Consider the following 27,411-nt stretch of genomic DNA (forward strand, 5'->3'; position numbering starts at 1 on the left):
TCACCTCATTCAACCCCCGGAAGGCAATCCCTAGGCACACCTCATCCTTGTAGTACGTCAACGTCCCAGCGATCCCATCGAACAGGATGCCAATCCTGGTAGCCTGATTCTCCTTGAACCGCTTGGTGTAGTTCCGGGCCGCGCCACCGTGCCACAGAAGTCCTTTGTGCGACAGGCCCCATCCGTTTTTGTCCTCTCCGAGTAGATTGGTGAAGGCGTTCACATGCAACCGTGCCTTCTTGGTTCCAATTCCGAACATCATACTGTAAGCAAAAGATATACATTTTCAATGTAATTCCAATGACCTTGACGGGGGTTTTTTTTTCTATATTAACTATCGCAATAAACAATAAAAGGAAAATCTAAAACGGACGCAACACTTTTGATTTAACATCATCATTCCAGCAGCTCCTGGACGGTTCCATTACATTTCATTTTTTCCGCCTGAATAAGTCGTAATAGCACCCCATGGAAGAAGGTCCTCCCCAATTCACATTAATCACGCCGAACGGTGCAAGTTCTCGTGATTTATGTGGCTTGAAAAGCCCCTTTTGATCTCAGCCTCAGGAGTTGGCTCGCGTGCTCATATAAGTAGAAATAATGGCTGGGCCAGGCCAGACATCATAGCCTGTTGGGGAAGGGGAAAGGCAAATCGGAAGTCCGGAAGCAAGGCTGGGGACTGCGGACTGGGAAGGTTTCGTGGAACGTTGGCATTTTAACAAGGTTCTATTTTTATGCAGTCCTTTTCGTCGGCAGCGTCACAATAAACACCTTCGCCGTCGCACTGTGGTTCAGAACTGCGAAAAGACGGTCAAAGTCATTGTTACCGATGTCACTTCACGGTGAAGTGATTCCCATTTGATTTACACGGCAATCACCTCACCGTGAGTGACAAGTGGTCACATCGCTTCATTTTCACCGTGAAGTGACACTCGTAATAAGGCCCATTATCTCGTGAATAGTGCATTTTAGACAAGTGCTGTCTTCGGGAAAGTTCCTGGATTTTAGCCCCTTCTTTTGACATGAACAGATCAATCATTGATCCCCCTAGAAATGAGATCCAAAATATAATTTTTTCTAAAATTTCATTTTCAGGATCGGTGTTTCCGCCAAAGCTTTATAAAATATCAAAACAATAAACTTTGCAGAAGACACTAGTTGTCTATTTCTTCATTTCATTGAAATATGTAAAGTTTTTCCCTTAATAAAAGTTTTTCCTTTTTAATTGCTTTATATAAACTTCTACTGGTTTGAAGTGTTCTACAAAGTTTTACATCAATACACATATATATGATGAATATTATAGCACGGTATGTAGATCGTTAAATAGATAAGGGGCTGTTCATTAACTACGTAGACAGTAGGGGTGGTAATTATCCACGGCCCATACAAATTGTAAAGATTGTGTATAGACAATTGTCAACGCAGGGGGAAGGCGGGAGGGCAAGAATCCCAAAAAAATACTGTCTACGTAGTTAATGAACGGCCCCTAAGTTATTATTGATTTAGCTAAAAAAAATCTGTTTTTTTTTTCTTGGTTTATTTTCCGTCGATCTTGTTTTCCGTACTAAGTACCAATGCTACCGACGCCAGGGAGGCAGCTCCCACACCTGGACCCTACCCATCAGCGTTGCCAGTATTCCAGATTTATCTGGATTTTCCAGATTTTTAGTCGTCTTGCCAGATACACAGACAGACCACGTATATTTCCAGATGTTTAAATATGTTCCAGATTTTCCCAGATTTTTTTTTAACAAATTGCTTTACCCTCTAAAAAAAAAGTTAAACTTACTACTATAATTATTAAAGGTCATCAATGTTGACAATTATTGCAACACCGCACATGGAATTGTTACAACATGTTTGCATGTTAATGGGTTGCAGAATCATGAAAATTGAGACAAAGATTATTGGCAGAAAAAACCCTTCATATTTTTTTTAAAATTTGTGGCCTGGATTCTTATTGGTTTGATTTTGGCTATAATTTTTTTTTTTTTTTTTAATCCTGGATTAGAAAATCAAAAGTTCAATATGCGGAAATTTTCATAATTTTGCAATTTAGAGAAATCGAAAACTGTTTGGGATTGAAAACAATACATTGAGCTTTGGAAAATTAGCAAGGCTTTTGAATCTAGACAACTACCAGGATTTTGAAGTATGTTCTTGAGATTTTTTAGGATGTAATTTAAGAATTTAAAAGGCATTTTTTGAAGTACCTGTGAATATTGAGTTAGCAGTCTGAATTACTTTAGAATTCTGAATTGCCCTAGAATTTCATAATTTTAAGTATAGCGTGAAGTGAAATCCTTGTGAAATCATACGAGGATTTCAAGTTTATTCTGAGTAGAGTTCCATAGCTCTGATGACAAATGCTTGGCAATTTTGCGAAGAAATTAAATATAATTCGGAAAAGAATTCATAGAAAATTCTTATGATGATACTTAAGGTGGTTCGCTGTGAGATCCTTATTCTCGCTACCACTTCGAAACTTTAAGTGCACAAATATCAGCTTCCACGACACTTACTACAATGAAACTGTTACTCTACGTTTGCTGCGCTGCAGCGTACATGCAGTAGAAATTTCAGGTGAAATGGAACTATAATTTCGGAGATGTGTGTAATTGAAAATTCTAGGTGGTAATGCATTTATAGCCTACGTGGTGGCCATTTGTGGACTCTACAAGGAATCACCTTAAGGAACGTTCATGGCAAATTCAAGGAATTGCTGGGAGAATTTGTAAGGAAATCTGGGAGGAATGCAATGAGTATGCTGATGCGAATCGAGAAAATAATTTCAAAGGAATTCTGCCCAAGGTTTCTAGGGAGATTCATTTTAATTAAATATTAAGTAAGAGTGTAACGGTCATTCTGAAGAGTAAAATTTTTAACAATATTCTAAGCGAATTTCATCGAGAAAATTGAGACAAAATAATGCGAATTATTGGGAATTATTACCAGTTTGAGGGAATTGTGGAATTGTAGAATGATATCTAAGAAATTACAAGAGATAATGCGTACCAAGAGAGTTTTCCTGAGAACCCCTAGAATGCTGCTGAAAAAGTTTGGAGATTATCAAGATTATTTTAGGAGAATCCAGAAAAGAAGTATGATGGAATTCTAGGATGATTCAAAGGGAACTCTGAAAAAAATGACGAAGATATCCTGTGAAAAGTTAAATTGTAAGTCTGATCAACCTCAGAATAGTTCAGCAGTGCTGAGATTTGTCATTTTCATTGACGTGATATTGACAAAATTGTTCGGCACATAGTCACTGACCGACTTGATCCTCAAAAAAACCTTCGTCAAAATTTCATTCATTTTTTCGTCAATGACAAAGATTCGCCTGGTAACAAATCGTGTAATCTAGTACATTATGTGTCACATTATTGTTATCCAAGTAGTTCAAGACGTAGATGCTTGTTCACTAAAATGGTTCCATGTAACTGTTTTGCTCAAGTCATTTAGTTTCGTTACAAATTTAGTTAATATAAAAATCTACACATGTTCGTCACTGACAGCATTGTCATTGACAATTGACATGGTTTGCCTTGACTATGACTGTTAGCTCAAATGAGTGACCAAAGCAGAATTGTCAATATCACCGTGTACTGTCGAGATTTTGCAGCACTGTAGTTCAGAACTAATAAAATCTTTCAAACATATTCTGGTACTGCATCAAATAGACTATTATTTTAAAAAAATCATCTCATCAAAGTTGCTTGATTCCTTGCTTCTCAAGTTACAGTTATAACATATTTTCTGCAGCATTTAACCCAAAATTTAACTCATTTTTTGAAATTCTGTGAAATTGATATTTAAACTTTTTGGGCACATTGTGCCAATACTTTTCCTAACTTTTTGATGCTAACAAGTTATTTGCTTGATATAATTTATTTAAACATGTAATTCATAAACATTCTGGTACTTTCAATAAATTCCAGATGATTATACTGACCGATTTTTACGGAAGATTGGTACATCAATTTGATTTCAATAGCATTATGTTAAAAACAGGACTTTTAAGAGCATTCCAGATTTTTCCAGATTTTATATTTTAACTGGTCCTGATTTTTCTGAAAATGACCTGGCAACGCTGCTACCCATCGTCCCATCAACTAACAGACCGGGGACCAACGGCTTTACTTCCCTTCCGAAGGAAGGCATCGTCTGAGATTTTATGCCTCAGAAAATCCTGGCGGCGCCGACTGCGATTGAAACCCAGGCCTTTTGGGGTGCGATCGATCTGTTCATGTCAAAAGAAGGGACTGTTCATATGCAGGAATGTTCATGAAGACACCACTTGTTTAAAATGCACTATTCACGAGATGATGACTTTTGACCGTCATTTCACACTGACGGTCCACTATGTGCCGTCGTGTGAGTTGAAGGCGGGCACAACTTTTAATCTTTAGAATTAGATATAGGTGAAAGACGGTAATTTTTCTTGATTGCTATGTGTTGCGAGTGGTACGGTTTTGAGAAGCTTGGAAGCCATGCAGTTTCTTGTTCAAAAAGGTGGTGACGCCTGGCAGTTCTTCGATTTTCTACATTACACAATGAATTACCGAGGGCTGTCCGTTATGTCCCACAGCTACACCAATCCGGGAAATTTATGATTCTATTACAGATTTCCATAAAAATCATGACGACTTTGTAATATTTCAAATTCTGTAAGGTTAAGGTTTTTAAATAATTTTGAAATTTTTCTCGAAAAAAACTACAAAGAACAGCCTTATGGGGTTGTACGCAATGGTGACGTACATAGGACTACGTGGTCTTATATAATAAATCTTATTTGTTAACTGCAGCAGGAGCTTGTGTTTTGTGTAGAAATAGGAATTTGAGCGGGGTTCTCTCTGTTTACAGTCTTTAGTATGACGCGCTTGACATATATGGCCCACAGCAACTCACAAAGAGCTACTGATTCCGATCAATAGCGGTGCAGCTTCTTCCTCCTTCTATGAATGCTCATGTGGGCTGCAGCTCGCTGCTTGCATGCAGTCTTTCGTTGTGTACTGGAGAACACCACCACCCACCACGCGGTGAGACCGGATGGAATTCAACTTTGAAATCTGTGTTAAGGAAATCGCTTTTCGCAGCAACAGTTGCACATTCGTGTAATTTTCAATAGTGAAATTTTTAAAAATGATAATATCTTAAGTTTAACAGATGCGTAGAAATATTACTGATCGATTGGTGATAACATTATTGAAATTGGCCCATGGGCAGCTGAGTTATTAACGTTCAAAATCTTTCATAATTTTGTTACTTGTTCCATTTTCGGTTTTCACAAAGTGTACCCCCATACAGAAATCACAGAAGTAGTCCTACGTCAAAAAAATTATTTCCTCAATTGCACTGCAGCTAGAAAGTCATCCCATTACGGTTTTGTACGAAAATCTCAATTCTAGAAAAACTTGCTTGTACGATAGAGTCCACTGTAAGAAATGACATTACATTTGTTGTGAGCAAACATGCAGAGGATGTAAGAAATCCCCCTTTAAATTTGTTATCTTGACTGCATGACTCATGTGATCAGTGATGGCATAATCATTAGCAAATTGATATTTTTCCGCTCTCATACGCTCTCCATATCACGCGTGATACTGGAGCAAAATATCATGCTTACAAGCTCTCGCAATATGACTATTCACAACGCGTAAAGATGAAGCTGAGAGTTGAATCGACACAAAAATGATTCCGTTGCACCTCGTTTTCATAGAAAGAGACGATATAATAATGCTATCTCTTTTTTCTCTTCACCGATGGTAGACACGAAGTGACCGCTGCCAGCCGTTATGGAAGTTTCGGTTGCGTTCGGATGTAAAGCTGGGTTTAGACAAGGCAAGTCAAATGATCAACTCAGTTGAATTCAATTGGCTTGAAAAGTTGAGCCTGGTTCAATTTTTTTCAATTCAAGTGAGTTGATCAAGTCAGTTGAATCGCATGGTTTACACGTTCAATTCGCGTTCAAGCCAGTTGAATTCAACTGACTTGATCGATTGACTTGCCCTGTCTAAACTCAGCTTAAAGCAAAAATCATGAAACTCAATCTCACCACAGTTTGGTGAGATTTGCAGCTGGTGAGTTTTGCTAGCTTGATATTCTGAGCTGCGATATCACAGCTTGCAATATCAACCGTAGTTGTTTGCTTTTTGATTTGTGTCTACGAAAATCAAGCGTGATCTTGTTCTTCGTTGAGATTTCATTTTTTGATATTTTCCAACACTGCATGTGATGGCTTCTACACAACCAACAACTCTTGTTGAAGAACCACAACGTCAACACAACACACCAAATTTATGTTTTCAATATCAGTAAAACAGATTGCTGGATCATGATCAGCAATCAAATACTTTACTGAAAAACAGCAAACGATATTTTTACCGAGAAATTCAACTAACATAAACGATTGCTGGACACCCAGTTAAGAGCTGTCAAACTGATAGCATCCCAGTCGCAAGTATTTTGCATTCGTACAAATCCGGTGTGGACGGTAGGAGGTAAAAAAAATACAAATTATGTAGGTAAGGACACTGGCTCGGACACTGATTATATTTAATTAATTATACATGGAAAAGAGCCTGGCGATTTTGTCTTTATTACTTGTATATTTGTATCAACGATCTTTTACAGAAGCTAGAAGTCCCTAGTGAAAACAATTTAGATTTACTGAGTTTAATAGTTTAATCAGCAAAATTCTGCCAAATGTCAAAATTGTTTATTGCTGAAAATCAGTAAAGAAATATTGCTGAAATATTTGCTGATTTCAGACAAATATTTTCGTTTTGACAGAAGTTAGAATTGCTGGAAAACTCAGCAGCAATATTTTGCTGGAAAATTTTGCTGATTTTCAGCGATTTAAATTTGGTGTGTATACTCTTGGTGCTCATCCAACGGCCCGCGGGTCACATGCGGCCCGCCGAGTGAGTTTGTGCGGCCCACTTAAGGCTTCCAGTCTGTGGAATGTATGAAACTTTTATCAAATTAAGATTCCCTTTGATTTCAAATCAGAGGTCTTTTCGGAAGTACTTCTTTTTCATCCACAGAATTATTTTCAGAATTCGTTCTAAATTTCTAAGTTTCTTTCTCTCGAATTTTTTATTAAATTCCCGTTACAATTTGTATCACAATTTCTTTCAAATTTTTCTAAAATTTTGTTACAATTATTTTTTTTAATTCTGTCGAATTTTCTTCAAAACTTCCGTACGCTATCCTCAGATGTTGTGTGTTTGAACTTCCATGGAAGTTAATTTAAAACTACTACCAAATAACCTCCTGCTTAAGATTCCTTTGGAATCGAATCAACTTCAGATACAGATTCTTTTCGAATTCTTATAACAATTGATTTTAAATTAATGTCAAAATTCCTAAGAAGTACTTATCAGCATTCTTTTGGAACTCTTGTCAGAATTTATTTGAAGTGGAGTTTTGGATATTTTTTGGAACTATCCTCTGAATATTCTTTGAGTTCTTGTCAGAGATTCTTTGAAATTCTCCGGGACATTTTCTCACAATCCCCATGGAATTCCCTTAAGAATTGCCGTGTAATTCTACTTATACCTTTCAATTTCTTTTCAGACTAACTTTCTAGTCTCCGCGGAGTTCCTTCAAAATACTTCCAAGAATTCCATAGGAGTACTCTTCGGAAAAACCTTTGGATACTGCCAATTGTCATAGAAATTCAATTTTATTTTTTTCCTGTAAGTTCATCTAAGTTCAAGACAGATTCCAAGCTTTTTTTCAAGCTCATGATTTCTTTTCTAAAATAATTTCGTGCTACAATGTTTCACTTCCCAAAATTCAACCGTGTAAAGCAGCGCTGCCAAACGTGCGGCCCACGGACCGGACGTGGTCTCTGGATCCCAGCAAGGATATCATTCTAGACCAATTTTATTAATCATGATGAATGTTAGCCCAGAATGAATGAGAAATAAACAAAATGCATCTTGAAACATGTTAATCGATCAAAGATACACCCATTTAAAAAATCAAGTTTAGAGCCCTTGGAAATATTTCGAGACATCCAACTTCAAAATAATAACTTACTTTTAGAGCTCTTAAAATCTGTTACAGTTGTATGGAAACAATATTCTTAATGATTCGTGATATAATATTTTGTTTTCAAGATATATAAAGAAAAATATTTGTTATTAATGCATTATGAAGAAAGTTGCTAAATTAAAAAAAAAAACTTTAAATTGCCCCTTTAGCATGTCTCCGTTGCCCATCCCCTTACTACGGTGCTGAGTGTGGCCCACACTTTACGTAGACACTTGCAATATGGCCCGTCATATGCCGTCAGCTGAGCACCTCTGCTCTATACTGATAAACTGATAAATCGCTTTTTGGGTAACATTTTGTAACCGTTTAGTTACAATGTCCTAGGTTTTAATTAGTTTGAAATCGATATTTTTATAAACCTGATTGGGCGAGACATGATCGAAAGGGTAATGTGATCAACTGTGGTAGGAAAACTGATAAGAAGAAGGAGATAATAAAGATGGGTGCTGATAAGCTACAAGGAAGGTAAATGGAGGAAATAAGGAACGGATGGAAAACTGGATAGGAAAAAGATGGCTTTTGATATCTAGGATAGTCAACCATTGCTCAGAAGTAAACCGGCGTTTGTGCCTTCAAGTGGATACTAAGTCTAAAGTACTAAAGTGAACCAAACAAAGTGCCTCAAAGTGCAGTGAACGACCTTTTTTCTGTTTCCACTCTCCGGCTTGATAATCGCCAGAAAGGAGAGCATCATTGGACTCGGAAGTCCTAATTGATAAGGGGGAAGACCCTTCTCAGCTTGACCAAGGTGGTTTTTCACGGTCAGCCGATATTCGCCAACGAAGGGAGACGCCGTTGGCTCAGAAAAGGCTACTTCGGTAGCTGCACAGGGATCGCTACATTCCCTGGTTGCGAACCGCCATAACAACGCGCAAAACCCAAGCCATTGTCGTGACCACAGATCCAGTCACCAGACGCCATCTTCCAGACTAGTCGAAGCCACCGATCCACCATTGTCGACGGACTGATCAAGCCACGGACCGCCATCGCGGTCAAACAACATCGATCTCAACACAAGCACCATCCGCGAGCGCTCGCCATCGTCCAGCAAACACTACCGGTACGTACCAAAGCAGCAGAAACCAACCAATAAAACCTCAAAATCCGCACCATAATTACGTTTAAATAAATTCCTAGACTTTTTCCACCGACACTTTAGCATTTCACCTCCGAATTAACCAGTAGTATGCCAGCCCTGTGACACAGTTCAGGGGTTTCATGCTACTGAGCTAGTTACCCGGGAGTCTTTGTTGAGTCACTAGGGTGAGTCTCATCTAGACTCAATTTTTACAGTCAATTTGTATTATTTTCAAATGTGTGGGGTTTCCCAGCTTTACATAAGGTAGGGTGGGATAATGCGCACCACGGATAATCCTAAGTAACAATTTTGGTTGTAGGAGGTTTCTTTAGATCATGATTTAAACTTGTAAAATGCTATAAATCCTCTATAAAGCTTGCAGTGGTACTTGGGATAACCAAAAGCGTTTGTTTATATGTTTTTCAAAACTCTTTCAAAGGTTTTTCACCCAAAATTATTAAACGATTTGCAGAGCTATCATTTGGAATACTTGTTTATACCAATTAGTTTTTAAACATTACGTGAAAAGGCTGAATTTGTCCACCTACCATATGCGTGATAATATTTGCACCATTAAACCAATCAAACACTATGAAAACAAACAAATACCGAAATTTTTCGGAATGGAAAAAAAAATCATTGTAAGAACTCAAACCTCAACACGCTTCAGGGATGCGCGACAGGTTCTTATAATGGCGGCCACATATCTTTCAGCCAGAACGATTGTGGTTTGAGGTGTGGCATGGTACCCCGTCTTGCTGAAAGACCACTTTTGGATCCGGTCCATATTGCTCAGTAATCCACGGAAGGACATACTTACTAAGGATTCCGATTTACACTTCAACCATACATGTATGATGGTGCAAACAATATCACGCATACGGTATGGTGAGATTTGACCATTTTTAGATATTTAGATTCCATCAAAATTGTTCAAGCTTGCATTTCGGGAAGGAAAGTAAAATTATTTCTAGTTGATATGTGGGTCTATGTTTGAATTTCCATGCGATATATTTCGACTGACTGGTTTCAGGTCACTTCTAGTCTTAAGGCCATGCTCAGGCCATATCTCCGGAACCAGCAGACCAATTCCAAAAATATTCAATTTCGTTATATGAGACCATAATATCTTTCGGTTGACGGTAGCTGCATCAAAGTTGGTTTAGTGGATGCCGAGAAACACGCCTCTCAAAATGTTGTAACTACAGGGCTGATTTTTTGCTATCTGATCCTTGTATTTTAACAGAGTGCCACATCAAGTTTATAGAACGTAGAAAGCGTGCAAAGGACAATTTTGAAGAAGGTACGAATCGGGTTCATCGTCCCCTTTACTCCTCTGTTGGGAAGGTATGGTGAAGGGTATCTCCATGCTTGGCATGCACAGTTGTACACACCAACTGCTCATTTGCTAATAACTTTTCACTCAGTTGTTGAAATTTAGTGTTCTTTAAAGTAATTGATAGATTAGGATCATAGTTTACTGTAGACATGCGAAGAGTAGGTAAATCTTATCATTTGAATCAATACCAATGAATTTTTACACTTAAAGTCCGAGATGTGCAGCGAGCATTTCTCGCTTCATTTTTGCAACGCAAAATCAAATACAGTTTATTACTAGAATTAAAATCTCATTTTTTACGTATCTATAAGAAGCTTAAACTCTATTCTATCGACTATTTCAAACAGAACTATGTTTCGTCAACTTTGTGCAAAGTTATTAGCAAATGAGCAGTTCGTGAGCAAAACTGTGTATGCCTAGCATGGGTATCTCCCCCGCCACCGCTGGCAAAAGAGATGATCTCCGATTTGCTCACTTAGGAGGGACTTCAGATGTTAATCGAAATGCATATATAGAGGTACCAGACATGTTTTGCAGTGTCAGGTACTCTATGTTGTAGTCTGTGAGAAGGAAATCACAAATAGAGTGAAATCAAAATACATGGCATCAGTGTTGGCAAAATCAGAAATCAATTGATAATTTGCCCCTCTCATGCGCTCGCAATATCACGCGTGCTATTGGAACAAAATATCATGCTTGATATTGATTTTACAAGCTCCTTTGATATTGCGAGACTATTCACAATGTGCAAAAATCAAGCTGAGAGTTGACTCGACGCAAAAATGATTCCATAGTACATCGTTTTTTTTTTAAAGAGAAAGCATAGTTTGCTATCTCTTTTTAATCTTCGCCGATGGCAGACGCGAAGGGACTGCTGCAAGCCGTTATGGAAGTTTCGGTTGCATTCGGGTGTAAAGCAAAAATCATTAAACTCAATCTCACCACAGTTTGGTGAGATTTGCAGTTGGTGAGTTTTGTTAGCTTAATATTCCGAGCTGCGATATCACAGCTTGCAATATCAACCGCAGTAGTTTGCTTGTTGATTTTTGTCTACGAAAATCAAGCGTGATCTTGGGCGATGGTGAGATTTGATTTTTTGATATTTTCCCAACACTGCATGGCATGTTGAAAATTGAACTAGTGAAATTTGATTTTTTTTTTTTTGGCTATCTGGGGACTGATAGGCAGGTTAGTATGGGGAAAATTCATTTTTATTTAACTGTAGCTTGTTCAACAATAATTTCCGGGAAAAAACTGAACGACTAAATCCCTGACTATTTTTTCAGGTTGTGACTTCCTACCAGCGGAACAGCGCCATCTCTGTGGAAAATGGCCGGACAAAATGATTAATTGTTTCACACTCAACTTGCCATGTGACGTAAGCATCTAGTCGATAGGTTTGGAATTTTGGACCACTTTAAGTCTGATATTCGACGTTAAGCATCTCCAACTATGTAAATCGTTCACTTCACGCATGAAGTAATACAAACATGATTAGTTAAAGTACATGACTCTAGATGGGAGCTTACTATCAATCATACTGTCATTGGTCGTAAGATACAGTAGTAGCACCTCCCCTAACCCGTGTCTCCTTGAGATCGTTCAGTTGACGATGACAGGAGCACATACCGTGGTAGAAGCATTAATAGCTGCAATTTACAAACCTATAGACTAGATGCTTACGTCAGGTGGTGATTTGAGTGTGAAACAATCGATAGAACTGCTTCCGAACAAGGAAGGCACGTGAGCAAATCGGCGATAATCTCTTTTGCCAGTGTTGGCGGGGGAGATACTCCTCACCATCCCTGCTTAACGGGGGAGTTTGCTAAAGGGGATGATCAACCCGATGCGTACCATCCTCAAAATTATCTTTTGCTCGCTTTTTACTCTCTATATATAATTTTCACACTGCCGTACTATAACGGAACTAGCAACTCTATACTTTCATCTCCTCATCTATCGTATAAAATTACCACTTTAAATTTGATTCAACTGTAAAAGGCTAGTTAACAAGAAGTTTAAAAATATGACCAAAAGTTGATGTTCTACGATTTCTGTAAATTTTCAAGTATCCATGGTTTTAAATACTCCTAAAGTTTGTATTTTTCATGAGCTTAATTTAAAAAAAAATATTGAAGATACACTTTTTGCGATATATCAGTTTTTAACACATTTATGATTTTTACTCAAAATTACTAAAACAAAATTACCGTGTATATTTTTCCAGAATTACTTTACTTTTCTAAAGAACTTTGAGTCAGACGTCATTTCGATCATAAAGGACGCTTTAGTGCTACAATTTATTGAAAAATATCAAAGATGCCATTTTGAAAAATTACTAGATCCAAAAAGTCCGATTGTTATCAAAAAATTAATGATTTGCCCATAACACATAATTATCCAAAGTTTCATGCAAATCGGAGAAGGCCGCTTGAAGTTCATTTTTGAATTACTATTTTATTACTATTTGTTCTCCTAGAACTTCGTCATAATGATCTACGGAAAAGCTTGCTCTCTGGTCGTATGTGAAACTGTATCAGCTACGACTATGCGGAAGATCATTTTTTGATAAGATAACAACACACTGACACGTGATGGAATCCATCTTTGACATAAAGGATGAGACGTAAACAAACATGTCATGTAAAATTAAGTGCTCCGAGACTGAGAAGTTTGGAAGTACGTTTGATTGAGCTGAATTTCGCGTCTTATATGATTCAATTTTATGTCAGTCGCAGAACACCTAAATTTAAATTATTATTTTTCTAAGTGTGAAGGTATTTCGATATTAATTTATTTCGTGGCCAACAACTTTCTGATATGATTAATCGACTGCTTGCAGGGCAACACTGAATCTTACACTTAAGACATAGTAGCCTGGGTGTTTTGCCCTATTCTTCGCTCCAACCACACCAATGCTGCCTGCTGAGAAGTTTATCAAATATAGGGTATTGGCCAGAGATTCCTATTTTGCGGCGTGAACGTGTCAAACACACGTTTTGTACGATGCTTCTATTTAATACCTGCAAGACGAAGTGTTGAAGAACGGAAAATAAGATCTCGAAAACAAAAGGCGCACTTGAAGTGTACAAAAGGCCCACGCGAATTCACTTTTCTTTCCGTTCGATAGGCCAAAGAGAATCCCAATGGCGTTTCAATGGCTAATAGGCACAAGAAAATCCGTAGCCCATGTTGAGCCGCCAGAAGCAGTTTTGCATTTTCAACAATAAACAAATATTTCGCGACCCCTTATCAGAGCTAAAGTAACGTATGGAAAGGTAAATAAATTTGGAAGTCATCTGTAATAATAACATTCCGTTTGGTGCTAAACTCCGCTGAATTAAGAAATACTAAGTGCGGGTTGTGCTTAATAAGTCGGGAATGGGGTAGTAAACCCTATTTCAGCATATTATTTTTTTTTGATGACAACAGTGACATGTCCGACAAATTTTTCATGTTATATAATAAATGTAATTAATTAAAATAATTTGATTTTTGACGTTGTAATAAGTGTAATATATTCGCACCTTTCGATTTTATTGGGTGATTGTTGCTGATCTTTTTTGACGCTAGATGGTGCGTGAAGCAATATTTTTCAGATCGTATGGAAAAGGCATGAATGGATCATATTGCCAATATGATATATTTGAGTTTGTGAAGTTTTAGTTAATAACAAATTATCCTGACGTTCAATTCAAATGCGTTCTTCAGCAAAGTTTCAGCTGAGCAAATTTCACAATAGTACAGATTGCAAACTGTTGTGTAGATCATCGCAGGGCTAGAGCGATAAGAACTAGCCCATAGTAATTCTCATATAAACATCAAAGGGCCAGTACAGTATGAGTTCGCATCCAAATGAGCTCAAACCCACTCAGAAATCATTAACGTGTTCGGTAACTGTTTACCGAAATCTAAACAGCTGAACGTTCGGTAAAACTTTGACCTTCATTTAAAAGCCTGTTTTACTCAAAATTAATTTCAAAACACGTTCAACCTTATTAAAATGAACAAATTTCTGTCAATGTAGTGAAGTTTTCATTTTGTTGTAGCTTTAAAACAATTAAACTGAACAATAGAGTGATGCAAAATTTGAAGTTTTCGGTCCACAATACTTAAAAGATTCCAAATCGGATCCTCACTATCCTCTAAAAATTTGAACCCATTTGGTGAGAAACTGAGATGGCACAAACCATTTGAAGTTTGTATGGGAATTACTATGGTAAAACCAAGATTTTTGTTCATGTTTATCTTATAATTCACCATATTGATCTGCTTCAAAAGCTTTCAACTACTTGTAGGAAATTTTCCCAGCTACAACTTTGCTGAAGACCACTTTTTGATTAAATGCAAGGATCGAAATTTATCAATGGTTCAATGCGCTGATGTCTTATGATCATGCTCAATCAACTGCTCATTGGTGTTTCTGGGGCGTTGAATAGGACACAAAAATCATGGCTACTATGTCACACTGCAAAATACAGTGTTGCCTACAGAGCAGCTGCTTGATCATGTCATAAGTTTACCAATCTCTTAAATAATTAATTACTTTTTCCTGTCTCGTTTTACATAGAAACGTTCTTCAGCAAAGTTGTTTCGCAGCTCAATATGGAAAAAGACTAGAAGGCAATGAACAAAAAGTTGAGATTTCCCATAGTAATTTACATGTAAACTTCAAATGGCTTGTGCGAAGTCTGTTTCTAGCCAAATGAGTTGTAACTTTGGGAGGCTAATCAGGACTTAATAAGAAACCATTTAAGCACTGTGGAGCGAAAAAGTCAAATTTTGCATCAGTCTACTGAACAACCTAAATGTTACCGAATGGTTCAGCTTTGATAAAAATTATCAGTCCGCGATAATGTCTAAGTGTGTACCAGGATGTGATTTGAAATCTATTGAGCTTGGTGGAGCAAAATCGATATTTTGAACCACTCTAATACATAATTTTCTTTGTAAGAACGGTAAAAATACCATTGGTCATATTACCCCGTGCCGTATTGACGAGTGCACGGATGAATTTGAGTTCACTCACTCGACAAAAAGTGACACAACAGCGGGGCCCTGTTTACTAAAAATGAACATATATGTGTTCATTTTTAGTAAACAGGGCCCCGCTGTTGTGTCACTTTTTGTCGAGTGAGTGAACTCAAATCCATCCGTGCACTCGTCAATGAAACCCAGTAGCCAAGTTCCATAAAAAAATGTCTTCCTCCTGATCCTGGCTTTGAATGCCAAAAAATACCGAAACCAAACACCGATCTGAAGTTATACAAATTATAAATTTATTCAATACAGGATTGACTAGTATGCACTTCCTGGTTCCTGGTTCCTGTTTGAAAAGGGAAATCCATTATTTGCAATCTGACTGAAAAAAAACTAAACCAAAAATCTGCTCGTGAAGGGATACCCGCTGCTGATCCACCCCTATCGTATCCAGTAGCACTTTTTTCTCCCTCCGATGTGAATAACGAGATGGGAACTTTGCCAATCTTTCGACACCTTCTTTTGTTTCAAAAACACTCGATGAGTTTTTTCTTGTTTTGCGAGCATACAGTTTAATGAGCATGGAAAAAGTACCGTAACGTACACCCTTATTGAAGGATGTGACGAGGGAAGAGCCTAGCGGAAAGCAATTAAAAGGCTGTCGCGGAATAGAGGACCGACGAAACTAGAGCAGAATGTGTTTCATCAGTGGATACGGAAGTGTGTGCGTGTTAGTGTTGATGTTGTCCTATATGCAATGCATGTTCCGCACACTGAAGGATACATCCAAGGGGTCTTATCCAGTAGCTTGCAAGTCATGATTCATTCTTATGTTTCCAGCGTTCAGAACCACTAGAGGGGCTAGGGTATTGTTGCACACTTCACATTCTTTACTGTGCAGCATTTATCTATGACCATAAAGTTTACCAATCATGGTAGCATGCTAATCAGTGATCAATTGTTGAATGATTAAACATGTGTTGATATTCATTTCAAGAAATATTGTGATAAACATGTTCTAAGTATTTTTGGCACCTTAATTTTTCAGCTGATGCTCCCCAGTTGTAAAATAAGCTATTACTAGCTCAGAATGCAATTAAATCAATTAATCTTAGCAGAAAAATATTGAGCATTATTTTATCAATCGATGAATTGCAATACATCTATCAACCATGCAAAATTTACAGGAAAAATAATAATGTTCAATAATTGGATCACATTTGGTCTCTTGGTCCTGGATAGAAACACTGGAATAAGAGACCAGCGGAGAAAAAAAACATGAATTTGGCAACAAGATAAACATCAAAGCAATCCTGGCATCACTTGCATTTGTTACTGCTTGCGAGTGACTTCGCCAATGCCCTGACGAGCGAGTTTGTTTACGTCTTGCCGTTGCCATTCATAAAACTTGAAGTTTTTTTTTTTTTTTGGAAATGAAGTGTTTCCATAAGTTTTGCTCGAACTCCATAAGGAAGCAGCAGAAAGTGGGATTTTCTAATCTTAGCTTTGTCCGGTTCCCGAAGATACGGGACGGACGGGACGGGCGGAAACAACACAGCTGTGTAGTGTAAGTTTCTTTTTATTTATGTGTCTGGGATTGGCTCTATTACGGGTCTAATTACTAATTTAAATCTCAGCTCCATTTGATCACAATGATCTATACTTTTCAAAAATTGGAGGTAAAGTTCTCAAGCAGCCGTCAGCGGTTCCTGTTCACCCGTTCGTTGTGCAAATAACTGATATAGTGCGACTTAATTCTGAAGAAAGTTACGGTCATAGTTGGGATAGTCTGTCTATTCGTGAAAATAATGTTTGTTCAATTGGAAACAAAACGCGCAGAAATCGTCGAAATAGGAATTTCTATAGCAACAATTTTGGAACATTTTGCCTCCAATGAAAAAAAAAGTACAATCTTCTTTCGTTGTTGCAGTAATATCGTTCATTAATGTCGTTAAAATTGCAGGTTCAATGTCCAAAAATGCAACGAATGATCCTGTTGAGGACAGAAACGAAGTACAGATACTTGATATCCGAAATATGCCCTCTCATTCTCATTATTACATAATTATTCAGCGTCCATACCGCTGCATTGAGTTTACTCAAAGTCGAAATCGACTTACTGTTGCGCTAATATAATTATCACATCATACCATTTGTATTACTGTATGTATCCATTATTGCTGTACATTATTCCATTTCCCATTTAAATATAACAAAAATAATCATGAGCGATTTTCAAACGATTTTAATACTCCTCCCTACTTGAAGCAAACCATTTGTAAACATTTCAGATTGGAACCGCTTTTGACAGTTCGATTGGAATCATAACAGTGTCTCCGCTGGTCTCTTATTTCAGTGTTTCTAGTCCTGGATTATTGTCTATAAGGATAACGCCTAAAGGTATGCAACGTTTCGTACCAAAACAGCTGCTGCGTATATTTTACTCCTATTGTTGACTGGTTCAATAAAATGAAAATCGCCTTCAACGAATTTTTCTCCATTGCTCGCCAGGAAGTCCTCATCAGTTGGCAACAAAAATGGAATGATGGTGAATTGGGAAGATGGTTACATTCTATTCTCCCACAGGTGTCGAACAAACCATGGTTCAAAGGGTTGGACATGAGCCGCGACTTTATACGCGTTATATCAAGGCTTATGTCCAATCACTGCTCGTTGGACTCGCACTTCTATCGAATTGGGCTCTCAGGCAGTAATTTATGTGCGTGTGGCAGTGGTTATCACGATATCGAGCATGTTGTTTGGTCGTGTACCCTACACCGTGTTGCCAGATCTGAGTTATCCACATCCCTCAGGGTCCGAGGAAAACAACCCGCGATACCCGTTAGAGATGTCTTGGCGAGCCGAGACCTCGATTATTTGAATTTAATTTATGTGTTTTTAAAACGGACAGATTTGAGGATTTAGTAGTTAGTGTCATCTTGTGTTCTCCCAAGTTGTTAGCTGCCCATCGGTGTACCCCCATGTTTGTCTTTTTCATCAGAGTGTCGCCTAGTTCGAGATCAAGAGCACATTGCTCTCCAAACCTTGTGTTCACAATCCCTACCCTGCCATCCATTTGCTACAATTTGTTACCCCTACCCTCGAGATAGCCGCGAGTAATCGGCCCCCGCTTTACTAACGCTAGTTTTAAGTTATTTTGTTATCTAAACAATGAATATCGGCTCCGCAAAGCTACAGCAAATGAGCCTGGAAAAATAAACGAATTATTAAAAAAACAAAAAAAAATAATAAAATAACTTATATACACAATAAGATAAATAAGATTTTTTTTTCACATTTACAAAATAACGATATAAAATAACTTGGATTCTTGATAACTTGATATGAAGGTAAAATAACTTCATTTCATAATATAAGGGCACTGCATGAAGAGGCAAAGCCTGTGAAAATGCCACCACAAAGGTGCTTGGTGAAACAAACTTCACTGACAATTTTTGGTGCACCGTTCTGGTGAATGGAGGAGCATGCTTTATTGCAAATTTCTGATGCAAAATTTGCATCGCTCTGATAAATTAAATGAACAGAAAATTTCTGGTGGAAAACTTGCACTGGTATGATAAATGAAGGCACAGGCTTTATTTAAAATTAAGCTAAAATTAACATTTCTGGTGGAAAATCTACACCGTTCTGGTGAACGGATGGGCAAGCTTTTCGGAAAATTGTTGGTCTTAAATTTGCATCCTTCTGCTGAATAGAGAAACAAATTTTAATAATAATTTCTGGTGGAAAATCTGCACCATTCTGATGATTGGAGGGAAGCTGATTTACTGAAAATTTATGATGAAAAATCTGAAAATAGGGGCAAGCTTTATTTGGTGGCAAACCTGCAACACTCTGATGATAGGAGAAGCAATCTATATTGAAAATGTCTGTTGTAAAATGAAAAAAAAAGGAAATGTGCATCGTTCTGGTCAATTGAAATTTTCTGGTGTAGAATTACCTGGGGGCAAGTTTGTATTGAAAATTTCTGGTGTAAGATTTGCAACAATCTGCTGCATGGAGGGGTTGAAATGAAAATTCCCGATGTAAAAATTGCACACTTCTGGTGAATAGAGGGGCAAGTTTTATTGAACATTTCTGGTAGAAAAACAACAACGTTTTATTGAATGGACGGACAACTTAAAATTGACTTCCGAGAAGAACCTCAAGGGCAGGCTTGCTTCCACTCACTTGCTATAAAAACATGATTTTCTGAATTTTGAAATCATTAGATGTTATAATCATATTTTATACTTGTTAGATACAAGAAGAGGTTGAAAGGCAAATGTTTGACACATGAAACCTGTCCAATTCGCTTTCAGATAGTCACAATCAGCGATTTAACGGCTCGCGAGCGCTCACTCTGAGTGAACGCTCACGAATCATAAAATCGCTTATTGTAACACTCTGGTAGCAAAATTGACAGGTTTTATGAGTCAAACACTTGCCTTTCATCCGCTTCTTGTATCTAACAAGTACAAAATATCATTATAACATCGAATGAATTCAAAATTCAGAAAATCGTTTTTTTTATAGCAAGTGAGTGGAAGCAACCCTGCTCAAGGGTATTGAATTCTGAGGACAGTTCCAAAAGAAAAAAATCTGAGATTGATTTCATGAAAATTCTGCGAATAATTTCTAGTGAATCCTGCAAATGGGTCCAAGAAAATTTCGAAAATAATACCGAGAGAATCAAATTTTGAGTAAAATTCCAAAGGGATGTTGAGGAAAATTTCAATGGAATTCCGAGGATAATTTCAAGCTCATTCTGGAAAGAATTTCTGGAGAATACAGAGGAAATTCTTCTGAAACTTTAGGGGAATTTCAGTTCCAACGTGTTCTGAGAAAAAAAAAGATTTATTATATTCTGAGAAGAACCTCAAGGATATTGAATTATTAGGACAGTTCCAAAATATATCTGGGGAGAATGCAAAGAAAATTATGTAGAAAATTTCTAGTGGATTCTGCAGATGTTTTCAAGATAATTTCGAAAAGAATACCATGAAAATCAAACTTTGAGTGAAATTCCAAAGGGATTTCAGGGAGTACCGTAAATTTCTAGCTCATTCCGGGAATAATTTCTGGATAATACTGAGGAAGTTCTTCTGAAACTCTAAGGGAATTTCAGTTCCAAGGTGTTCTGAGTAAAAGTCAAGAAGAGTTCTTTAAATAACTCCAGAGGACTTCTGAGAAGAATTTTAAAAAAGCTCATAGAGTTCTAAAAATTTCGATCAGAACCTCAAGAAATTCTGAGGATGGACTTTTTTGCAACTGTACAAAGTTTAAAGACAGCTTTTGGATTCCTTAATTGAAAAGTGGGTATTAGTTTGCCATTGAACTACTAAGTGTTTACTTACTAAGAATTCTTCTGAGTTATGGTGTCTTTCCAGTAATGTACGTTAATTAAAGTGTAAAATTATGTCAATAGATAGTGGCATTTCCTTTTGCGGTACGCAAAAGTCTCCGGCCACCACCAATCGATTCAACGGAGTTTTTCCTTTCAGAATATGTATAACATGTTGACTGAAAATATTTAACAGCCGAGATATTCAATTTAGTCGCGGTTTTGTCAATTTTTGCCCACTGTGCACTGCTCCGGACAGGCATTAGGATGTGCGCTGCTGGGGAATCTGTACTTGGTTTTAGAGAATCTATGGTGGGACTAGTCCGAAAATTCGCGGTTCTCCGAATCCATAAATTGGAATGTTTCAACAACAATTATTTGACACATGCGCTGCGCAGGACTCTGTGCCAGTATTTTCAAAGATCATGCAAATTTCTAGCCATGGGTGCCAAACAGTGCCAATGAGTGTACCCAGGTGTGCCCAACTGTGTTTCGTGCCTGTTCACACTGTGCATGTGCGGAGTAATCAACCCACGTTCACGTGTCAATGGTTTAAAATATTTCAAAAGTTTGCAGTTATCATGAGCTTTTTTACAAAAACAAAATGTGCAGATAAAATATAACTTTCTGAGATATGTGAGTTTTAAACACTTTTTTGGAAATTTTACTCAAAATTGTTAAACAAAAATACCGTGTAATTTAATTTTATCTACAACTTTGTCTCAGACGTCATTTCGATCAGAAGGATGAGTGTAGTTTCGAACACCTTTGGATACGGTTGTGTTTTAAGTTTGTTCTCTGTTCTGTGCGTGCATTCGCTTTCATAGTTTTCGGCTGCATTTGCCGGATTAGCGCTGGCACTTTGCCTCCCGGACGGTTATACGTGTGTGAGTGGTGGTTTTCTCGCTTTCCGAGAAGTTTTAGAATCGAGAAAGAAAACATGATTCATCATGTTTGCAAGCAACAGAAGATTTGACGCTATCTGCGTTGTTTGATTTTTCTCCCGGTCCAGAAATTTGTGGCATCGCGAGTGATAATTTTAAAGGGTGTCCACGATGAAATTGCCACACACAAAATTGATTCGCAAAATCGAGTTTTCATCCGATTGCCATCAAATTTTCAGGGATTGAGAAATAACTATTAAACTTCATTTTACCATTTTACTCGTATTTTATTTACAGTCCATACGCAAATGCCCGCACCTTGGCCTTAACCCCGGCCATAAGATTCTGCACAACCTGTGAATCAACCGTTTTTTGCATGTAAACCCATACTTTCTTCAGTTCCTCGACTGTCTTCACTACCTTAGGTCGTTTAAGAAGGTGCTGCTTCATAATCGCCCAGTACTTCTCGATGGGGCGGAGCTCCGGAGTGTTGGGAGGGTTGAACATTTTCGGCACGAAATTGACCTTATTGTCCGCATACCACTTCAGCACGTCCTTGGAGTAGTGGCATGAGGCCAAATCCGGCCAGAAGATTGTTGGGACGTTGTGGGCCTTCAGGAGAGGAAGCAGCCGCTTCTGGAGGCACTCTTTTATGTACACCTGTCCGTTCATCGTGTCCTGGGTCACGAAAGGTGCACTCCGCTTCCCGCACGTGCAGATGGTATGCCAAACCAGGAATTTCTTCGCAAATTTGGACATCTTCTGAGTGCGGACATGCTCCGGAACGCTGAACTTATCCTTGGCCGTGAAAAACAGGTTGCCGGGGATCTGTTTGAAGTCGGCCTTCAAATATGTTTCGTCGTCCATGATGCAGCATTCAACTTTCGTCAGCATGTTGAGGTTCAACTTCCTGGCACGGGTTTTGGCGGACTTGTTCTGCTTCTCGTCGCGATTAGGGGCCTTTTGTACCTTGAACGTTCGAAGCCCAGCCTTAGTTTTGGCCTTCTGGACAAAACTTCGGTTTAGGTGCAGCTTCTTAGCCACATCCCTAACGGAGGCGTTCGGATTTCGGTTGAAGGCCCCAACAACGCGGTTGTGATTTTTGGTGTTGTACGGAATACTTTTTCCTTCACTTCTGGGCTTCCGATCGGTGGTCAACCGTTCCTCGAACCGCTTAATCACTCGCGACACCGTGGAATTCGCGATTCCCAACGTTTTAGCGATGGAACGATGCGAGAGATCCTTGTTCTCGTGATGAATGCGCAAGATTTTATCACGCACGAGCTGTTCTTTCGACTCCATTTCCACGAGTTTTGATCACAGGACTTTAAAACTTGCAGGATGTAAATAATGCACTATGAACTAAATCCACCCAAATTTTCATTAAATTCTACCCAACGGTTAAAAAGTTAGAGCAATTTCATAGTGTGGCAATTTCATCGTGGACACCCTTTAATTTCAGTTTATTTACGCGGTGATGATGTTGGTTCACTCGCAACTATTTTTGAAAAAAAATAAGTGTTTTCGAACGAAAGTGTACCAAAAGTGCTTCTGAACGTGTTTCGTAGTTGGGTGTGTTGAAATTCGTCCATTCCCGGTTGATTTTGGAAATCCGTATCACAAAATTGCCCACCGATTCCTTTTGTTTTGCCGTTCAACGACGACGGGTGTGCTTTCGTGAGAGTGACGTTTATTTGATCCGTTTCTTTGCACGGGTGTGTTTTTTTGGTAACTAGCGTAAATGTGCCTGCGATTTGCATTGAGTGTCGAAGATGGTAAGTAATCTAAAGGATGCCTCGCTGGATACGCCCAAGACTGGACGGGAAGTAGCTGATGGCCGTGAACGGTTCCTGGGGAAAGCACTAGATGCGACCCTCCTCCCAGATGACCATGGCAATACAGGAAGTATTGGTATTGGAAGGTAATTGCTATTATATATTTTGCAAACAGTGACAGATAGCGGACATGAAGAACCAGTGGAGGTGCCGGGCAAAGGTGTTTATCCTAGACAAATGGTAAGTTACAAATTCGCTGTTGTCGTTGTCGTCGTCGTAGTCGCTGTCGTAATCGCCGTCGTAGTCGTAGGCAGTACCGTTAGTATATTTAAAATTAACCACCAACCGCTGAAAATATGAATTATCGCGTATTTCTGTTGTTCATTACATGCCAAGTGACATTCGAGAACGTAATTTCATTTGAATAGCTTGTTTAACCAGGTCTTAAACCATCGTCACGTCGGTCATAGCTTGTTATGATTGCCTGAACCATGCGGAAAGAGAAAATCGAAACATTTAACGTCGCGTGAAAGTGGATCTTAATGAAGGCCTCTTTCATAGCTTTTAGTTTAAGGATTTCAAAGATCGTCGGTTGCAGTGGCTTAATTACTGAGCAGAAAAACGCGGTCCTAGGTCCTTTCATATTAAAAATGTATGGTAAGATCGCTTGTTTATCGTGTATTTTGGAAAACTTTTTGTTGTCGTCGGTGCCGGGTTTGAATAGTTATAAAAACTTGAGTAGCGCTATAATGTGATATGAGGGGCTCTGTGGCCTTAGAACAACCGGTTTTGCTTACTGAGCAGAACATCATGAGTCTAATCTCAAGCCCATCCACATTCAAGATTCGTCAATCGTTTTATTTGTTATTTGGTAATAACAGCAACTCGATGATTAAAAAGGAGCTCGTCTGCCTAGTATTATGCCTTTTTACAAGTATGCAGGCTCGCGGCATAATCAAGGAATGGATGCGGTGTCCTCATCTGTTTATCCCAGAGGGCAGAAGAGTATCGCAGAACCTTGGGGAATTTATTTTCCTTTTAGCGGTGTCCAAACCTGTCTATCACAAGTTGGGCAGGAGAGGATCGCAATCCAAAGTGATTCTTTGATCGAAAGTATCTGGCTTTATTAATCATTAATCAATTAATTATTAATCAAGGCATGGTGTGATTTATATTTAATTACTGTAGGCAAAGTGAGATGCCTACAACGGTGTAATAATTCTATGTTTGTTTCATTGATGTCACTGTGCTTGCTAGGCTATTAGTGTATTGAAAGATGTAACATGATCCGCGCATTCGCGTTCGCTGTTCTGGGTGTAGGAAAGGTAAATTAATAATTCTGTTTGGCAAGGCTATGGTAGAAGTGAACGCTACTGACGTGAGTGCAATTGCATGATATGCATTTTTCTGTCTTATCGGCAAATTTAGTAATTTCAATTCTTACAGTGGCGTAAATGATTTTAGCATATGACATATGACACTAGTGTAAAACGTTTTTGCTTACTGAGCAGAAGACCGTGGGTTCAATCCCAAGCTCCTTCGCGTTATATGATTGTTAGGACATCAATTCAGCTTATCGTTTACCAAAACGAACCCTGCTGCAAACCCAACCCTATTATCCAATATCCCAGTGATTCCTCGTGGAAGTGCAGAGGTGTTCTCGGCTTCCATCAAAGCGAGTGTCACGTCAACACATTCCTACCCCTTCCTTTCTTGACCTGTGTTCGGGCGCGGCCAGCGCTGGTATTGCCTAGTTTGAGATCACCAGTTTTTACACATTGAGGATGATTGCTAGTCCCAAGCATCGTCTATTGGTTCTCTGTGTAATTACAGCTGGTCTGGCAATAACAGAGTAGCAACCGTGGGCGGTCAATCATGCTCATGCTCATGCTCATGCGTCATTTCGATCAGAAGTGACGTTTTAGTGCTACAATATAGTAAAAAAAATACAAAGACGCCACTTTGATAAAAATTAAAAGATTCAAAACAACCGAATGTTATCAAAAATGTGAATGATAACCAAGGAATCAAAAATATCTTCAAATGACAAAATGACAAAATGACAAGCGATCAACGAAGCCGAACGATAATTCTTTGTCATAAATGGATAGAAATAAAGATATAATCTTCTTCTAATCTAATCTTTTTCATGGCAAACTGCGGCTGAAATATTGCTCGCTCGGGCCGGTAGAAGGAAACGACCAAATTGTTGGCCAGCTGCTTTAATGGAAATTGCCATGCTATGTCCTCAACCATGTATATTGCAACAAAGCAAGCAAGCAATATATGATTATCGTTCTACAGTTCCCATCAAGCTACACTGAAAAAAGTCCACACGTCTGATCGAAGTGTTTAAACAATTGATTTTCCATATGCACAACACACAACACAATATCACATTTATTTCCAGCGTATTTCACCATGGTTCAATGTGTTCTACACGTTAATTTCTTGGGGCCTCCCTTAGCTCAGTCGGTAAAGGCGCAGCTACAAAGCAAGACCATGCTGGAGGTGGCTTGGTTCGATTCCCGGTCCGGTCTAGGAATTTTTCGGGTTGGAAATTTTCTCGACTTCCCTGGGCATAGAAGTATGATTGGACTTGCCACACAATTATACCAATGCAAACATGGTACAGGCATCGAAAGCTCTCAATTAATAACTGTGGAAGTGCATCTAGAACACTAAGTTGAGAGCACGCAATAAGCTAATATGCGATATGCAATAAGCTTGAAATGCGAAGAAGAAGAAGACGTTAATTTCTAGTGTTTGAAACTTTGAAATATTGATAATCTTTCTCTATCAATTTAAGTGTATTACACATTGAATCGCACTACTGTTGAACACAGATGGATTTGAAGTGTTTTGCATTTCAATGCGATGTGAATTACTTGTTCTACAAGGTAACCATCAAAAATATTAGTCGTATCTTCATCCTCATCAACTAGCCTCATATATAAGAACAATCGTGGCCCAGTGAGATCGAACGAAGACAACGGCAGTAGCACCATAGAGGTAACTCTAAGGCCAGAAGGTCCCGAAGAAACGAGCTCAACTTTTTGGCTCAGCTCTGGTACTATCTTCGGTCCCAAGCTAATCGATTCACCCCTCGAAACATAGGAAAATCCAATAACCCCTCATTTTATCTGTCAAACTTTCAAAGCGAATCAAAACAAACATAGTGTAGTACTGGAATTTATACTAGAAGGAGGTACGTTAGTCGATTTGCTTGGGACCAATAGGCTAGTCAAGTAGTGAGTCAATTTAAAATCGTTAGTTTCGTATTGATTGCTGGTGCCACACTCCAACAGGTCAGGATCAAATCCCAAATCAGACGCATTAAAAAAGGCATGTTTAATCTCTGCCCTCTGGTAGCTTTGTTTATATATTTGTCGATCTAATTTTGGAGTCGGTAAAGTAGAAGTCGACAAAGTAGAATATTGCAGAACATTGAACTATGACGTGCAAAGCTATTGATATCACCATGTGACTCTAAGTGTGGCACAATTGGAACCAATAGTGTTGAGGCATGAAATTGATGTGTTTCACAATAAATGCAAAATTAAGTGTGAGACACATGATGATGACGTGTTGAATTTTTTGAGTATATATTACAGAGAGGATTTATCGTATAGATACTATAGATTCCATAGATAAGCGGAGGCAAAGTATAATCAAGGGGGGGAGGTGGCTGTCAAATACGAACAATCTTCGTCTACCTCGCATAACTGGTTCCAAACGAAACAAGCCATAAGAAGCCTACAGGGTTTGTTTACGTTTGGAGCCAATTTCATACAAGAATGATCAGTAGGCTGATTTGACAGCACGTCCCACCCCAGAGTATAATGTAGCCAAACGAACTGTCATTTAGTGTAGCCAAACGAGCATGACGTCATCATGGTGTTGTTTTAGGGAATATTATGAGCACAAAACGGTTTCCACACTCCACA

General features: G+C 38.4%; 1 protein-coding gene across 1 annotated transcript in view; it reads right to left on the minus strand.

The window, feature by feature from the left end:
* SP555 overlaps positions 1 to 27,411 on the minus strand; it is a 36,419-nt gene that overhangs the window by 5,139 nt on the left and 3,869 nt on the right. Inside the window, exon 2 of the mRNA XM_065217848.1 lies at positions 5 to 263. Coding sequence (XP_065073920.1) covers positions 5 to 263 — 259 coding nt within the window. The remainder of the gene's footprint in view (positions 1 to 4; positions 264 to 27,411) is intronic.

Source organism: Ochlerotatus camptorhynchus, unplaced genomic scaffold, assembly GCF_037179485.1.
Source record: "Ochlerotatus camptorhynchus isolate MF236.1 unplaced genomic scaffold, CSIRO-AGI_Acam_v1.1 ptg000080l, whole genome shotgun sequence".
NCBI classification, from domain to species: domain Eukaryota; kingdom Metazoa; phylum Arthropoda; class Insecta; order Diptera; family Culicidae; genus Ochlerotatus; species Ochlerotatus camptorhynchus.